This window comes from Cavia porcellus, unplaced genomic scaffold, assembly GCF_034190915.1.
Source record: "Cavia porcellus strain 051 isolate PalLab524CR breed Dunkin Hartley unplaced genomic scaffold, mCavPor4.1 scaffold_25, whole genome shotgun sequence".
Taxonomy (NCBI): Eukaryota; Metazoa; Chordata; class Mammalia; order Rodentia; family Caviidae; genus Cavia; species Cavia porcellus.
Genome location: NW_026947508.1, coordinates 10,027,268 through 10,045,922, shown reverse-complemented (window position 1 = coordinate 10,045,922; position 18,655 = coordinate 10,027,268). Strand labels below are relative to the sequence as shown.

The following is an 18,655-nucleotide window of genomic DNA, read 5'->3' as shown; positions in this document are numbered from 1 at the left end:
TGAGGAAATTGTTTGGTAGGTGAATTAAATCTCAGGAAGGCTGCTTAAAGGAATGAACACACTTGTAATCACCGGAGCCCTTTCTAGTCTTAGCATAGTGGCTTTATTTTCTGACTTGAAAGCAGAGCAGCTTCGGGCACCAGCCGGGACACCAGCATGAATCTCCTCAGAGTCCCAGTTCCTCCACAGCTGGAGTGAAGCCCACCCAATTCCCATGGCACAGACTCCGAAACCACCAGCACGAGGACAAGTCACAGGCACCAAAATGATCACCACAGCCACACCCGTCCTTACAATCGCTGTTTGCACTTTTATTGTTCGTTTCCTTCACATGGCAGATACAAAACCGCCTTCTTCTGTGATCCAATCCACGCTGGAAGACCTCCACTCTTTCTCATGATTGGGAGTACTGAACGGTGACCTGCGCCTTTGCACATGCAGAAGAGAGTATCCCCCAAAACCCCAGAAGCGTCTCCCACAGTTCGCCATTGGCAGAGATGACTTTGAGGCTTTGGGTTCGTGAGCTTCCCCTGCGGCTGACAGGGGAGCCCCTCGGAGCAGAGGGGCTGGGGTGCAGTCCATGAATGTGAGCGGTTATGGGACAAAACTGTGTCATCAGAGTAAGGAACAGCTACAACTTCTACATGCTTGTGAGGGTTAACTGTCGGAGCGCGCAAAAGGATTCCAGTTCATGAGAAGTCAAACAAAGGACAGAATTGAGCTGGGTGGGAGACAGGAAAACTGTGGTATTGGCCAATGATCGGCATTACTTTTCTGCCCATATGAGGATCGCATGAGACCCCTCTCCTGGACAATTATCGGACCCCATATTGCAGCCAGTCAACTGATTAATTAAATAACATGTTATAAAACTTTAAAAATGGGGCATTTACAGTCAGGGACATAAATACGTGCTTTTAAAAGTGTCTACATACATATTTACAGAGTTGCAACATCAACCATAGTAGCCCTGAAAAGAATATCCCTTTATTATGTGACGACCCTCCCGCGTCCCCTCCTTGCACTTTGGGTTTCACACATCACTTCTGGAGCGGAGCTGGGAGAACAGCACCAAAGCGGCCTCAGGCATCCTTGTCCGGGGTCTGCCCCAAAGGCACAAAACCCAAGAACCTCACTGAACCGGTCCCAACTCCGAGCTCAGTCACCCGTTTCTCCAAGACATGGACTGTCCACCAGAGAGCAGGGGTCAGCCCATCGTTCCCTGGCAAGCAAATTACGGTCTCTGGAATCTCCTTTGTCTCCTCCTTCTTCTTCCCCCTGTGCTTTCCATCCTTCCACTGTTTCCCATTTCCTACTTCTTGGGGGTGTTTGTTTGTTCGCCATGGCAGCTAACCGAGAATCGCAGATGCTAAAGGTGTGGATGGTCCCACCAAGCATCGTAACGGGGCCCCAGGCCAGGCCCCTCTCCCACACTCCTTCTTTGAAGCCTGCTGGTCCTAGGGGAGGAGCCACGTCTACAGATGGGGACAGACCTTCCCCTGGAGGTACCTGCTTTTGGTGTTCTCTGCAAAGACTCAAGAGCAGTGTGACTAGAATGTCAAACCTGGAAACAGGAATCAGCAACTCGAATAGTACAGGCAGGAAAGGGGGGATTTTCCAAGTGTAGGGGCCAAGGGTTCAGGCTTGACCCCAATGGGTGTACTTATTGATTCCCAGAGATGTTTGGGGAGAGCTTAGGCGGATGCACTGTAGGGAAACCTGCCTCTTCCTGAAGGCCTTCCTCAGATGGGACTGAAGCAGACCCCCGGGATCAGACCAAAGTCCCTGCAACAGCAAACAACTCGAAGCTGAAAGCAGGGTCAAGGAGCTCTTGAAAAACTGCATAGTAGGAGAGGCCTCACCCAGACAGGAAGGGTGAGCTGCAGAGCACAGTCCCAGGGCTGTCCCCGAGGGTCTTTCCAGAGGACACTAGAGTGGCCATCTTCCTGCCTCCCCGGGGTTCAGGGCCTGTGTCTGAAGACCATGTGCATGCACCTGCACGGATGGACAGACGCACACACACGCACCACGCACAGACGTATGCACATGCACCACGCACACATGCACGCACACACTCTCCCTTTCTGTCGCGGGCTCACGCAGCTGGGGTGGGTCGGTGCTCCCTGCAGGGTAGCCTGCCAGTCCCTTTGGCTTCACTGATTCCAGGTCACTTCAGGTGCTGGGGAGAAAAAGAAATGCGAGAGAACCGTGATGGTCAGGTACTCAGTGTCAATCACTGGCTCTTTGTGCATTATCTCTTAATTTTAAAAATTAAAATATGTACTAACACACATCGTGCACACAGAAGAAAAAAAAAAAACACAGCCTGATGGATTTTCAAGGAACACATCAGCAAGCCCGGTACCGGATGAAGAAGCAACACGAGGAGGCCCTCACTGGCCCACACCCACAAACCCTTCAGGGAACCGCTGGCCGTCACCAGCTGGAAGCAATGGTCACCCCCATCGCTGTCACCTAGGTTGGCTTTGCTCATTTTTAAATTTAAATAGAGAATTTAATGTTAATTAGAGAAAAGCCTAGCAGCTCTGTGATCATGGCTCTGTCAGTCCCGGGCCACACGGATCCCTCTAACAGATGGCAGCTGGCACCGGGAGGAGTGAAGCTGCCGGGTCATTTCTGTAGCAGGACATGTCCGCGCAGGTCCGCGCATGTTTCTGGCGAGTGGAAATGGGGTGGCAGGGTGTGCACATGCCCTGTGCAGACAGCCTCCCTGGTGCACACCTCCAGTAGGGGCAGGCCAGGCAGCGTGAGTGCAGGCCCACGGGATCCCTGTGTTCAGTTCCAGCGGGCTTTGTTGTGTGATTTTCCCTGTGGTTGCCCTTCCTGTGAATTCATCTGATACCTCGAAGCAGGCCCCGTGAAGGAAGTAGTGGCTCGGAGAGAATTTTTATCAGGACGCACCCAGCCGTGACAGGCCCTTTGACAGGTAGGTGACCTGAAGCAGAAACATGAGGCACCCTGCCAGGGACGCAGACACAGAGCCTGGAGTCAGGTCTCTGCTGCAGAGACCACCTGGGTCTGTCCACCCAACTCCCCCAGCCCCGGGGTGGGGCCGGGAAGGCTGCCTGGGATGGTACTGGGGTGCTGTGACAGGGAGGCTCCCTGACCCAGGGGTACGATTAGGTATCAGCCGGGCCCAGTGACCTGTGACCTGGCTGCAGGGGGGAACAAAGGAAGGCAGAGTCCAAGTGGGACAGGGAAGGGCCACCAGCCCTGGAAACTATCTCTGGTTGATGACTTGGGGCTGAAGTAAGGTGACCTCTGACCATCAGGTTTGGTCTTCATCAGGCATGAGGGGGGCTTTCCATGAGCATCTCTGGGTAGGGAGGTACTACTGGGGGGACTTGCCACATCACTATAGGGGGTTCCATAACGGTGACCAGTGTAGCTCACACTACTGACCCCTTTCTCCAGGCAGGGAAGGTTTAAAGCGCACCCCAGCCTTCATCCTACAAGGGTGGGCTGTCATGGTGTCCATGCGATGGAGAAGGTACCCGGGTCACTAAGAAGTTGCCTTGCCTGGGCTGATGCAGTTGGTAAGTGAGGGACAGAGTCTAAACCCAGGCAATGTGGTGCCAAACCCCCACTTCTCCACCTCCGTCCTCTGAGGTCAAAGGTAATGGGGAGCTGCTGCTCAAAAGGGACTTGGTGGCGTCTGCCTGTAATCCCAGCACTGTGGGAGGCTGAGACAGAAAGATCGAAAGTTGGAGTTGAGCCAGGGAAACTGAATGTCTCAAATTTAGAAAGGGCAGGGAATATAGTTTAGAGAAAAGACCCTGGGTTCAGGGGCTGGGGATCTAGCTCAGCGGCATAAGCACCTGCCTTGCAAGCAGGCGGTCGTGAGTTCGATCCCCGGTAACAATAAAAATGAAAAAGACAAAAAAAAAAAAAAACCAGAACTGAAAAGACCCTGGGTTCAAACCCTGATACCACAAACAGATAGATGCGCACACACAGACAGGGGCCAGCTGGGAGCAGCTTGTGACCTCAGTCAGCCTGGCGCAGTCAGTGAGGGGTGGGTTTCCCATGGGTCAAGCAGGTTCCACAAAAGAAACCCTCTTGCCAGGGCCCCCAGCCTTGGAGGGGTCCCTGTATACAGCAGGGGCTGAGGGTGGACTCACACTGCAAGGCATGCTGGGAGGGAAGAAGAGGCTGCCTATCAGGAGATGGGGAGTGGGGGAGCTTAACACCCTCCCAGCAAGATGGTCAGCATGGGGAACCTGCCCCCCAGAGAGCTCCAGCATCACCAGGCTCAGGCAGAGGAGCAGCAACCACCGAGAGGAGGTTGTGCCAGTGGCGAGGGGCAGGGGTCCCTTTCCTGGCCTCGCCCTCTAGCCCTCTGGGCAGAAGTCTGCTGGCTGAGGGTGGGAAAGAGAAGAAAAGACAGAATGAACACACAGGGCAGTCTTTGCTGCCCTAGCCAGTGGGCACCACCCTCTACCTGGAAGTGGGCGGAAAGCTGGCAGCTGAGCCAGAGACCAGAAAAAGGAGTGGCAGCAAGGGGACCGGAAGCAGGGCGCAGAGGAGCAGCTCCCTGTGCCCTATCCTGCGAGGTTCAGGTTGCCTGATTGGCTGGGCAGAGCCTTGAATCCCACGGGGCAGCAGGAGACAGTGACCAGGGCCTGGGCTTCTTTGCGAGTGCCCCCTCCATGGAGCCACATAGAGCTCGGCATCAGGGGGCACAGCCCACCTGAAGTCCAGTGTTCTGATGCCAGTTCTGCCCCAAGCCCCTGTGCCTCAGTTTCCCTCCTAAAATGATACTGTTGACCTGCACATACATTCCTAGGCTAAAACCCTTTGCTGCAGCATTCTAAAAAATCATTCTGTGCTGTGTTCAACTGTGCTGTGGACTGAGTGGTGTCCCCCTAAAATTCAAAGGTGGGACCCCTGACCCCCAGTGTGATGCTATTAGGAGATGGGCACTGGGGACAACATTAGGGGTCGATGAGGTCTTATAGGTGGGCATCCAGGGTAGGATTGGTAGAGGGAGGTTACCCTCTACCCTCCCCCAAAAGTGAGGACACAGTGACCAGATGGCCACTTGTAAGCCTGGAAGAGGGCCCACCCATGAGCCTGACCAGACAACACCCAGGTCTTAGACTTGCAGCCTGGAGAATGGTCAGGAAATAAAACGTGTTGTATGTGTGGTGTTCTATTATAGTAGCCCAAGCAGACTCAAACAGTGAGTGATAAAGTCAATTAAGTACCTACCACCTTCTAGGAGGCTTGGGGTAAGCCCAAATTTTAAAAATAGAAAAAGTTAAGATTTCAAGGCACAAGTAACGGTCATTAAAAAATTAAACTGTTAGGTTTGGAACCTTGTTGGTGAGCAAACAGAGGCTGTGAGTTGCACACACAAGTTAAATCTGGCCTCTCTTCATTTGCACAGTTAGCCTGGGATGCTGCATGTGCTCAAAAGTACAGAAAGGCGGTGTCCAGGATGGTGCCTGGCCCTGGCCTCGGGGAAGGTCGGAGCTGATAAGGCCATGGCCACATCATCATCGTCATCATGGTCATCGCTGTCATCATCTGGGGACTGCAGTGGTCCTGTGTCTAGGAAGTCAGTGCGTTGCACCCTGCTCCTCCTCACGGCACAGAGCAGCCTGCGGGGTGGCAGCCTTGCTCTACATGTCCTTAGCCCAGCGGCTCATGCAGCGGCCATCCTCACGAGACATGTGCTCAGTCTGGCACTGCCTCCCATTTACCACAAGACTCCAACCGAGCTGAACCTCCCTGGACCTCCGTTTTTCCATCTGTACAGTAGGTGGACACGAGGGTTCCCCTCTGGGGTCTCCTAGGTCCCTGCTATTTAGAGCCCAACTCCACCCTGCTCCACAGGGTCAAGTTCAGGGTCATCTCGCCTGTCAGGTGACACAGACAGGCTCATTCTGGAAGATAAAGGCTGTATTTTCACACCTCCCAGGCCCAAAGGAGTAAGACCAATCTCAGACACTCAATTGCTGGAGGGAGGAGAGAGGTACGGGGTCCCTGTCACATGAAAAGCCCCAGAGTTCCTAAACCCAGCCTGGGTTGTCCTGCAGAACACTGACTTCTCCTCCCAGCAGTGTGGGCCTGATGTGGGCTGGCCCCTGGGTCTTGTCTATTCCTGTGCCCCAGTTCTTCCAACACCTGGGATGCCCTGGATGTGGAAGTTGAGGACACAATGAGTGCAATTCTGCTGTGGTGTCACAAACAGGGAGTCCAGCCTGCTTGCAGGACAAAGCCCAGACACCCAGAAAGAAAAGTTTGGCTTCCTGGTTTTTACCAACAGAAAACTTAAAAAGTGACTATGTGTGTTCATCAGAAATATGGATTAGTATTATTTTTACTTTGAAATATATCATAAGACTAGAAACTCCAACTGAGTACTGGGTATAAGTGCTAATCATCATCATCATTACAGTGATAGCTAGTACTTCCCTAGTGCCGACGTGCTCAGCAAACATCTGACACAGGTAGTTGTCACAAAGCACCATATGAAGTAGGCTCTATTGCAGACCCATTTTACAGATGTGGAAACTGAGGCTCAGAGAGATTGGAGGAATCACCTGACTTCCTCTAAGTGGTGAGTGGCAGAACTGGGTTTGAACACTGATGGAACAGATTCTACAGTCCTGGCCACTAAGTCTCCTCCTGGAGGGAGGCCATGAGCCTGGCCATAGCCCAGCATTCCTCCTGCCCAACAACATCCTTCTTTCCCACCCAGAACCTTACCCAGTTCCCTCGGTCCCAAGAGCCACCCACCAGGGCCATAGCGGCCGTGTCCTACCTCCTACCTGTCAGGGAGCAGGCAAAGCGTCTACTCCTTGAGGAAGGGTCCCTGGTACTGGGTTGCAGCTGGGGCCTTGGCCTTCCTGCACTGCCTGGTGATGTACGGGGTGGCCGGTGGAGGGCATCGGGACGCCAGGCGGAGGCTATAGCTGTACAGGAAGAGGAATGACACACCGTCAGGAACGCAGCCCATGACCCCGAGATTGCCAGAGGGTGCGGTGCCCTTAGTGCTGGCTACTGCCTCCAAGGCTGGAGCAGGACGGCATTTGTTGGACACCTGAGGCCAGGCCATCCTGGCCCCCTGGACCGCAGGAGACATGCAGGTGAGCCACAGTGAACGCTGGCCATAGCAAGAGGTCAGCTTTGATGCCCTCAGATCCGCTCCCCAGGCCATGGCTGCTGAGGCACAAACACGCCTGCCTGGGGACAGCCGGCCACACATTCCCTCCCACCCCAAAGTGGTGTTCAGCATTCATCCTGGGCCCCCGGAGTCAGGCATCTGGAGGTGTGATGTGGCTCCCAACAGAGAAGGGACCCAGCACCTTCGGAAGCAGTTTGGCCCTGTTTCTAATGACATCCCATTAAATGGGATTCGTTTCAGAAAAGCTTTGAAAAGTTTAGAAAGCCGCCCTTGTTTAATTCTGGGTGAAGTGTCCCTCCACAGGCCCCCACCCTCCTGTGACACTGACTTGTCACCTGCCTCCTCCGGAGCCTTGGTTGGCTGCTGCACCTCTGCTTAGCAAACAGACACAAACACTGGTTGGGTAAGAACCGCAGGGCACTGCCTGCACGCCCAGCACGGGCTGAGTGTTTCACGGACACAGACCATCTTGCTCTCCATATGCCCACCAAGGAGGACGGTTACCATCCTTAATTTATAGGCGGGAACATGGAACCCCGAGAGCCCTGTGACTGTCACTGTCCGTCCCCTGGACTGAAGGATGGGGAGGCAGGCTGGCTGTGACCCAAGCAGTGAGGTCAGGGGAGGGGAAGGGGAAATGGAAGCCTGCCTGGCGCTGGCTCTGCTTAAGGCTGGAGAGATGAGAAAGGGGTCAGCCTCAACCGGGACAGGGCAATGAGGAGGGCTCCAATCATCGGTCCACAGGTGGGTGTGGTGGTGCAGGTCTGTAATTCCAGCACGGGAGGCTGAGGCAGGAGGAGTTCTGCAGGTCGGAGGCTTGTCTGGGCTATGCAGTGAGTTTAAGGACAGTTCCACAAAACAAAACAAAACAAAACAAAACAAAACAAAGCAAAGCTAAACAAAACAACAACATAACTAAATAAAAAAAATAAACATCCATATATCCATGGTTCTCCTAGGGCACATATTTGGTCACATCTGGAGACATTTCTGGTTGAGGGGAACTGACACTGGCATATGGCAGGCCAAGAAGACAGTAAACCCTACAAGGCACAGGATAGACCCCCCACAGTGTCATGCAGCCAAAGTACTAACACAGTAGGTCTCAGTAAGCCACCAGGGATTCATTCCAAGGTCCCCAGTGGTTGCTTGCACTGCAGCTACAGTGCCAAGCTCCATATACACCGTTGCTTCCCAAACAAACGTCCCTATGGAAAGTATAATTTTTAAATTGTTACAAACTTAATAATTGATGACAACATAGAATGGTGGTAACAATATACTGTAATAAAAGTTACAGGCACTGTGGTATAACTCTATATAGCCCCAGCACTCTGGGAGGCTGAGGCAGGTGGATCTTAAGTTTGAGCCTATCCTGGCTAACTTAGTGATCTACTGAGACCCTGTTTCAAAATTTAAAAAAAAAAAATTTTAAAGGCTGAGATATAGCTCAGTATAAAGGACCTAGATTCAATATCTAGTAAAAGCAAAATAAAACAAGAAGTTATGTGAATGTGTTCTCCCTCTTAAAATCTTACTGTATTTTCACCTTTTCACTTAAAAGGAAGCATTTCCCAGCTTCATCTAGGCACACCTGAGTTACCAACATCATCGTGGAGACACTGTTAAGTAAGAGTTGCCTGAACATGAGTTCTGTGACACTGTGACAACTGGTTACCCAATAGAGAACTAAGTGACTAACAGGTGGGTAGCATATACAGTATGGAGACGCTGGATAAAGGATGATTCCTGTCCTAAGTAACAAGGAGCAGGGGTGGCCTAAGATTCTATCACACCACTCAGAGCAGCAAGCAATTGAAAAGTTATTATTTCTCAAGTTTTCAGATCCCAGAAAGTAACTGAAACCACAGAGAATAGACCCATGGTAAGGGAGAACAACCACCAAAGCTGATAAGGAGCCCTCAGTAAATCTGTATTCACAGGCAGGCCCAACTTCCTCTGGCCGAATTCTTTCCTGTACTCTGCATTCAAAGCTCATGATTGTTCCACTCCCCCGAGCAAGAGTCAGCAGGAAACTGAGGCCCAAAGCCCAGCAAAGCTGGTGCTCCAGATGGGGACCAAGGCCTGCAGGAGCACAAGGCCCTGAGAGGTCCACTGATCTGCACCACTAGTAGCCCCCTTTGGGCTGGTGGGGTTCCAGAGGGAGCCTGACACTTCAGGCAGGCGATACATCCTGGGAAGGGGGACATGCCTGGAGATGAGGTCAGCTTGGACTCTTGCCTTCTGCTGGGGAGCAGACCTAGCACCATAGTAGGGCTTCCCCCGAGGTGCAGTTCTTGGAAAATAGCTACACTGGAGTGTGTGGACCAATAGGGACTATGTAGGCAGACAGGCCCGCGTCACTGATTCCCAGCTTCTCTCTCCGCTAGCACCCTGCACATCTATAAAATGAAAATATGGACTCATGGGACAGAAGGAAAGCATGACCACCCCGCCTCCTCCAGCTGATGGCAGTTCTCTGCTCCTGGTCACATCTCTTCCACCCCATTGGCTCCTAAGCTACAGCCACACAACTATTTCCAAGGTAGGGGTGCTTTCTCCCAGCCAGGGTGTCACCTGGTGGGGAGATTACACACGCAATATATCTGGTGGGATATAAGGACATAGTACAAGCCCGGAGGGTCAGAGCACCAGGTGACCAAGGCCCTGACCTGTCCTCAAAAGCTGAATATCCAGGAGACTTCTGAGCTTGTATTTGGGTCAGACAGCATCTGGCCTTAACTCCTGTGCAGGCCTCCTCCTGGGCACTTCCATGCAGCTAAGGCCATGGAAACTTTAGCATGGCCCCAGTGGGCCACCTTGTGCCACCTTGATAACTTGTACCCTCACCCCTCCCCAGCAACAACATAGCTATTATAGCCAAAGCCGAACAAAGCTTTGCCTTCCTTTTCCACTCTTTCTGTGGCTTGCACTTGGCCGTGGACTTGGAAACCATCCAGCCACACTTGTTTCAGCTGTGTGCAGGGAAGAGCAGTGTGCACTGAGTATGGAGTCCCTCACATCCCCATGCTTTACCCCAGCTAATCACCTCTGAGTCCCTTGACACTATCTGCAAACCCACACACTTCTCTGCCTTCCCAATGTCGATGCCCGCACCCCTACAGAGTGACCAACTTTCATAGTGTCAGTGCAATGGCTGCTTCATGGCTCCCCATTTCCATCTTTCCTTCTCAAGCTATTCTCTACCAAGCAATGAGAGTGGCCTCCATAAGGACCACTGGACACTTGACACTGCACTGTGTCACTGCCAAGGCCTTGCACACAGTTAAGACAGCGTGTCACTCCTTGCCCTGGAATTCCCCTTCCCCAATGAACGGGGCCCGTCTCTCAGTGAGGCCAGGCTCTTTGAACTTTGGTGCCCAGGCCTGGCTTGCTCCCAGCCCTGCCTCCTCTTTCCACGCTTTCTTCCTCAACCAGTGTGCCCTCCCCAAGACACCTCTCCAACTTCCCTAACTTGTCCCCTGCCTCGGCTCCTGCTCCTCTCCAGCACATCACCCTCTGGGCATCTCTGGCATCCTCTGTTCCTTCTGAACCTTCCACTCACTCACAGCAGCTCCCTGCCCGCTGAGCTGTCTGTTTCCTCACTCTCCATCTCCACCACCAGCTCAAAGGGTCCCTGAGGGCCGGACTGGATGTACTCACAGCTGGCACAGGAGCTGCACAAAGGCTACCTGAACTGGGGTGCAGACAGCCAGTGTGTGGCACAACAATGCAGGGGTGAGGGGAGTGGGTGAGTGAAGGAAGAAAGGAAGCAGAAGTCTAAAATGACAGGTAAGACGCCCCTCACTGGTGCCTCTGGAGGGGATCACTGACAGGGCCATGCAAGGCTCCCAGGTCGAGCTCACCATGCAGGCACGGCAGACCTAGTGCCTCTATACACAGACTCCTCGATGTGTGCTCAGCCATCCCACAACACACACGTATACACACACCGTTAGGAGTGGCTCCCGATGCCAGCATGGGCAAGCACAGTTGTCATAGGCTGGTCTCCACGGGCTATGGTGGCCTCAGAGACAGATGCAGGTAGTTTTCAACAAGCCAGCCCTCACTTAGCCAGGAGCCCCTGAACCTTTGCAATCCAGGAGAACAGCCAGGGACTCAGGAGGAGGTCAGGATCCTCCATGGCCAAGGCCCACTGATTTCAAAGCTGCCACAAAGAATGGTGCCTCAGGCTGCAGATGGTTCTGGAGGAGCCCAGGCCACACTAAGTCCAAACCTTCAGCTGCATGCTTGCCACACACTACCCTTACTTTACACCCCAATCAGACCTGGGTGCTGGACTCTCTCCACGTTTATGGCCAATCAGCAGCAGGACACTTCTCTGGCCATCCTCTTGTGTAGGGTGGCGCTTAGTCAGATTCTTTTGGCACAAGTCCCTTAGATGCAATTCCCTGGGGACTTGTGACAACTGGATGGACGTGGGTCTGCCCAGGAGACCATGTGGTCTGGGATGGCAGAACTTGCTTGGGTTTAGCTCATCACCGCATCCTGAACACCTAGTATGAGTGAATGAACAGCACAGCCTCAAAAGTTAAGCAATGGAGAAATGTACGATCCCAGCCTCTGTCATGTCCCGGCTGGAAGGCTTTCTTACACTGAGAAATCTGCACCTATTTAGTGTGAAAGTGAGAAGACGGACTTAATGGGAACCTACAGACCTCCGTCTAGGACAGTCAGTGAAATGCATGAACTCGTCCTACAACTGACAAATCAAGAGGGTGGAACAAACTCAGTGGTAGCTGTTTTTAGAAAGCACAACGCACAGTATTACACACTAAGATTTTCCTACACAGCCACTGGTGGTCACAGAAACAGAGGTGGCACTGGGCAAGGTTGCTCCGGAGCTATCACAGACCCTGCTCAGGGCAGTGCGTCCACCTACAGGATGTGCCCACCGCCTGCCCTCCACCAATCTGTAGACCAAAACATTATGGGCCTTGAGGACACAAAGGCACCTCAGGCATCATCAGCCCGCCCCCAAGCTGCACAGATGGGGCAGGACAATGCAAAGGGCACAGGTACAACACCTGGGCCTAGGCAGCACTCGGAAGCCTTGATCAGCAGGGTACCGTCTCCAGGGATTATACTCTCCTAGCATTACTGATGTGTCCCCGGCAGCAACAACACTGACCAGCTCCCAGGAGGCAGAATGGCTACATATTATGGTGCTGGATGAAGGCGGTGGCTGCCGGGTGCCAGGTGCTTTGCCTGTGGAAGTTTTTGTGAATGAAACATAGTTTACTGACTGTGTAGCCTGGAGAGACAAAAAAGCATTTCAGGGGGGCTGAGACAGCTGCAGGGGGCAGATTTGGGCTTTGGAGACAAACACAGGAGTGCATATTCAAGAGAAGACAGGAAGAGGAACTGGAGGTGTGGTACAGAGGCCTCTGTCAAAGGAAGAGAGCAGCTGCAGGTTCAAAGGTGCCGGGGTCCCCTCCTTCAGGTCCCTCACTGGCCACGATCAGACACTAGTGCATTCTGGTGAGACCCCTGCCTGCCCACAACCCTCCTTGCACCTCCTCCTCCTCCTGCCATGTCGGGAGGGCTTCTCGGGTAAATTCCAAGAGCAGTCAGAGTCAGCGCCTGATGTTCTGCACTTCAGCTGGAGGCAGGAGAGAGGTAGAAGGTGTGGGAGCCTGGGCTAGAGAGGTCCAGCCTGAGAGGGCACCGACTTTCCAGGTGGGCTGGGTGAAGGGCTGTGACCACTGGCCACTTCCAGGAATGATGGACACATCCCCCAGCTCTCCAGGGAAGCCCCTTCCATTCAGATATGCAAATAAAGCCCTCAGCCTGGGAGTGAGGTGGGGGAAGGGCAGAGAGAGAAGCCAGGCAGGCGCGGGAGGGAGCAGAGGGCTGGGATTCAGAAGCCCAGGCCAGTCTTACAGCTCTGTTGCTGGCTTGCTGTGTGGCCTCTCTGAGCCCAGCTGACTTGACTATAAAATGTGGATGTCAAACAGGGAAGAAATGCAATAGTATCATTCACTAAGCACGTAACTGTGCTGGGAGGTACTTCATGTTCTTTGCAAAAGTTTCTCACATCTCCAGACTGCAAAGATCCTTTGTTACAAACAGAGGAGCAGAGGCTCCAAGAGGTGAGGGGCTCCCCCAGCTCCCAGCTCTCACTCAGGACCATCTGCTACAGCTCCATACCTGACCCCAACAGCCCTTGTAGTGGTGAAGATAGAAATTCCCGAACAACCCTGAGGAGGATGCAGATCGCCGGCCATAGAACAAGTGCGGGGGTGTGACTTGGGCTGGAAGCTGCCTAGCTCTGGGGAGTCCTGGAACAAACATGATGCTCACTGGACCCCCAGGGCAATTATGCCACTCACTCCCTAATGTTTGCATTTAGTTGGTCTGGGGTACAGTCTGGCATTGTGGGCCATGGGGTTCCATCCTACTGCTCAGTGTGGCCAGTGGACCCAGCATCAGCTTTCATGGGTACGTTGGTCCTGCAGCTGCCAGGCAAGGCACACAGAGGCTGTAGGCGCCATCCCTGGGCAGCCAGGCCAGAGCTTGGACCACAGCGCAGGGGCTGGTGCCAAACACCAACTTTCTATGCGGGGCTGAGGCTCGGAAAATACAGGAGCTCATGAGGGGAGGAGGCCTCTCTGGCCTGGACCACTGCTGAGATTCCTCCAGGTTGGGACACTCGAGGGCTCTGTCATGCCTGAGTCACATACACCAGGGAGTTGGCATGCACAGCCTGGCAGGGCGCTTACTCAGTCTCCCTGACCACAAGGGATGATACGTGTACCCTTTAGTGACTGAGTGGACAGCAGCACAGAGGGCCAACTCACTGGTCAGGGGTCACAGCAAGGTGTGAGCAGAAACGAGCAGGAGTCCCATCTGGCACTCACGCAGGGCAGAAGCTGCCCCTCAGCAGGCACCTTTTTCCTCAGCAGCTCTAAGGGTGGCTGCCCTGGGTCTCCTGGCTAGTTTCCCCACAGGCACAGGGAAGACCCCTCTGTCCCGTCCCATGGGGCTGCTGGGCAAAGCCTGAAGCTTTCAGAGTTCTCCAATCTGTTCTGCCTGAGCGCCAAGTACCCAGGATGTGACAGGCTCGTAACTCCTGACCCAGTTATCGGGAAGGCTGGCTCATCCTCCCAGCCCGGGATGACCTCAGCCATGGGCAGCGGCCAGCAGGGAACCCCTGCCCAGACTGCCTGCTTCCTGCAGGACAGGATGGTGTCACCGGGAGCTCACTTTCAGGCGGGCAAACTAAACTGGCTCACGGTCATGTGACATACTGTTCCGAGAAGGGTACACAATGAGCTCGCTATCTATTTGGGGGTGCAAAGGTGGGGAGGAAAGGTAGGAAGAGCCCTAACACATTTAGGAAGGAGCTTGGGACCCAGGGCACCTGTGCTAAGTGACTGTCCCCTTGGAATGGGAGGCCTCTAGGAGTACTTTGAATCAATTCATTTCTCACCTACAGGGGAGCCGCCTTGCCTGGCACAAAGGGGTACACGGGGACAGCTCCCTGAGCAAATGAACAGCAAACCTGGAGCCAGACTCCTGATACAGTTCTTCCTGTCTCTGCGGCTCAAGAACCAACTTCTGCAGTCACCTGGATTCTCTCCTTTTGCTCATTGCCGAAGTGCCATTCAAATCATGGGAGTTAGCCCCCATTTTTAGGGTGCTATGAACCCAACTCTGCAGCTCTCAGGCCTCTCCAACAGACCACACACACACAACACTATGCTCAGCACAGGGATTCAGGTCAGGGAAACACACCAAGGCCCCTGCTATGGCCAGCTTGAGCAGAGAGGCCCCGCTTGGCAGAAGAGTGGCTCGCAGCTTCCCACCACTCCCGCTCACCCCCAAATGCCCCATTCCAACTCTGTTCCTCCTTTTCCCTCCAGCTAAGCCAAAACAGACCACTTTCTTACAAAGGAAACTTCCAAGAATGGGAAGAAAGCTGAGAGAGAAAACAGAAGCAAATACAAACACGTAGGAACCACGAATGTAGGAAAAGCAGATTCCTAACAACAGCAGGAGAGGGACTAGTCTCCTCCAGATCCACACAGAGAAGCTCTTTTGACACTAGGACTCCTGGGGTCACCGCTTCCTCTATGAGCAATGATCAAGGCTGAAGCACTTAAAAGACGAGGTCAACATGCAGGATGAAGAAAAACTCAACCCTTGCAAGATTTAGATTGTTGGGACTAAAGGTTCCCCCAAGCCTGTGTCACAACTGCACTGGTTCTAGGGTTTCTAGAATGTAGCATCTGATCCCCAGGTCTCTGAAGACGGCACAGCATGCGTACAGGTCCGAGGATAACAAGGACAGAGGTGGCTGCTCTCTGCAGGGTTTTCTGTTTAGTCAGTGGGGTAGATGACGCTGCCCAAAGGCACTGGGCACTGTGCACTGGGACAGGAGGGAGAGCCTGCTCCTGTGCCTTCTCCCCGCTCCTGCCCCAAGCCCTGAACCCTGCCTCCTGGAGCCTCAAACAGGATGGAGCATGGTAGAGACCAGGCAGTCAGAGCTCAAGTAACTCGCACGTGACCCCATACTGGGCTGCTTAGCCCTCACCACATCCTGTGCCCTGTTGAGCTGGGAGTCACTCACTTGGGGAGAAAGAGGCTCCTCGAAGAGGGGCACAGAGGCTTGGCCCAGCCAGATGCTGTTCAGGGAGCCCAAGGGCTCCGGGCCAACCCGCTGGATATTCTCTCCGAGTTACTAGAATCTGGCACCCTGTGCCCCGTGGAACTGGTCCTGGATGTCAAATGTGTCCTGGGGGTCATTTGTATCACAGCAACCGGCACTTGTTTACCCTGTGCCAAGTGTCTGACGTGGAACAACGAAGTTAACCTTCACAAGAACTTTTGCATATCAGACTAAGAGCCAAGACACAGGGACATGAGGCAATTTGTCCGAGAATAAGAGCCAGGACTGAAGCCTAAGCCGTTCACCTACAGAGCACAGGCTCGAGAAGCCAAACAGGTAGGTTCCTGAGCTTTTATGCCAGGCGGTACAGATTCACAGAAGAGGACTCGCATAGCTTGCCATGCACCCCAGACGCCTTTTCTGCCACTGATCGGGTGCATCCTAGCCACCTCCTCTGTGCTAGTACAGAGTGATAAGTTGGGGGGCCACACAGATACCGAGCATGCAAAGGAGCTCTCCGTGGAGTCTGCTTCACTGAGACCTACACTGAGCCTCAGGGGGAGCTCTCTAAGCATCAAAACTATTCTTTGAATTTAACGTTTTGGAGCAGAAGTTCTCTAAAGCCAGGCACAGGGAACAATATGTCCTGAATTCCATTTAAGTCTTCTCTTTCCAAGTTAGGTTGTCAGTGTTGCACACGTGCTGTGCTGTTACAGAGCACAATGATGGGAGCCCTCAGGTGCACAAGCCTTCTTGTGCACACGTGACACACAGCTAGGTGTTAAATTGTCCCTTATCAATGTGAGCCCACCAGGCACCTAGTACAGTGATCCCTTGGTACCTGTGGTAGTTCCAGGAATCCCCCATCCAACACCAAGATCTATGGATGGTCAACTCCCTTACACAGCCTGGGGTAGGACTGCACATACTGTGTTGCCTGGACAGTAAAGACAAGGAAAGAAGTCTGTACAGGTTCAGTATGGACGCAGTCTTCTCACTGGTGTTTGCTATTCGTGGTTGGAACATGCAGATGTAGAGAGCCAATTGTAAGCGACTCTGGGTACACAGCGAGGAATCAGAGTGAGCTGGTCTCTGCCCTTGCAGGACATAGGCTGCAGAAGGGGAAGGTCAGTATTTGTGTAACACAGCATTACAAACTGCAACTAGGACTGAGAGAAAAAGCCTGCCAGAGCTCAGCACAAGGGGCCTCACCACAGTACCCTGTGTGTAGCGTGACAGCCATGCAGACACAGACCTGCCTGAGCTTCCTGTCCACAGCCTCAAACGTGGGGGCCACAGAACATCTGGAGCACATTTGGTGATCTGTCTCACTTTACCAGGTGGTGTTTTGCTTTACTCCACAGGAGGGAGGGAGGCGGAACCAAAGTAATTTCATCCCCAAGGCTAAAAAGACAGTTAGACTACTGCTTCTGAAGCCCACCACTGAGACAGGGAGACAATCTGTTACTCTCACTCTTTCCTGCCTTCCCCTCGTGCCTCAGGCTCAAAACAAGTTTCATACATGGGGGTTTAAGAGCTGACAAATTGGAACAAGACAAGAGGTTAAGGACTCGTCTCTTTCTTGGGACTTTTTTATTTCTCCTCTCCCCAATCCTCAGATACTGGGGATTGAACCCAGGAGTGCACTACCACTCAGCTATGTGCCTCATTTTTAAATTTTGAGACAGGGGCTCAGCTGGCCTCGAACTTGCAATTGTGCCTCTGTCTGCTTAGTCTCTAGGGCTACAGGTATGTGCCTGTGCCGTGGGATCTGTTTACAAGAAGTCTCTAATCTCTCACAAGCAGCAGATCTGAGGGTTTGTGAGCAGTCAAGGAAAGGGCCTTGATTTTGGACATGGGTATCAAATGGTTTTCCTGAGGACCCTCCCCCCCATTTCTCCCAAATATGTTAGTGGTTGTGCCTCATCTGTCTTCCTGGACAAGTCAGGGGCCCAGGGACAAGACTGGAACTTGATAATGTGCACCCTGTTCCAGCCCCTCCCTCAAGGGCTCCAGCCGAGCCATCTGCAGTGGATGTCACTTCGGTCCATGCCATGTCCTTACTCAGGTCCCTGTCCTTGCCTGCTGTGCCCTCCCTCACCTCAGAGGATACCAGGGACCTCCTGACTGCCTGGCTTGACCCATGCTCCTTGGGAGCAGAAAGTACCAGATGTGGAGTGACAGTCCCAGCCTTGCCACCCTCCCTCCCAGCAAGTCACCCTCCCTCTCAGGGCAATGTCCTTCATAGCACAGGTGCAGGGCCAACCATGGGTAGCCAGGGATGCCTGCCTGCACAGGGTCCGAGGCAGACAGAGCTCAAAGTAGGGTCTTCAGGGATGGACTCTTGACTGTGATTCGGCCCAGCAGAGGTTGGCTCCAGAGCAGAGAATCCACACTGTGCCCTCCCCTCCACCAACTCTTCAACCTCAACCAGACACCTCCACGTGCGTGTACTTGCTTATGTTCATGATGAACGAAAAGCTCATGGCCAAGCCGTTGGGTCACATTTCAAACCGAAGCAGGCTCCACGGCCTCCTGGCAACCCTCCTCTAACCCTGGAACTCTTGGCCTCTTGCTCTATCTGGGCGGCTGCTGCATTTTGCCCCCTGACCTCGAACACCTCCCCATTGTCATTCTCCACTGGTGACCTTGCCTCCCTGCACAGGAAGACGACTGCCTCATTCCTGCCGCAGATCTCTTTCTACCCCTCTGCCCCACCAGACCCGACACCCACTCCTCTGCCCCTCACAGTAGAGGGGTGGGGCTCCGGGCATCCGCCTCTTCCTCCTCTCTACATCAGCTGCCTTTCCACATTGGATGGCTTCCAGGGATGCAAGGTCATTTTCTCCACCTTAAAACACTGCTAGCTG

The 18,655-nt window shown here is 53.4% G+C and overlaps 1 protein-coding gene across 2 annotated transcripts in view; it reads right to left on the bottom strand.

Moving 5' to 3' along the window:
* Positions 1-290: 290 nt before the first annotated feature.
* The window catches only part of Prdm2 (PR/SET domain 2), a 109,688-nt gene continuing 91,323 nt past the window's right edge, over positions 291-18,655 (bottom strand). For both annotated transcript variants that reach the window (XM_063235546.1, XM_063235540.1), the window contains 2 exons: positions 6,798-6,941; positions 291-2,179 (listed from right to left, as the gene is read on the bottom strand). In XM_063235546.1, the coding sequence (XP_063091616.1) occupies positions 2,154-2,179; positions 6,798-6,941 (170 nt within the window). In that variant the 3' untranslated portion in view covers positions 291-2,153. The remainder of the gene's footprint in view (positions 2,180-6,797; positions 6,942-18,655) is intronic.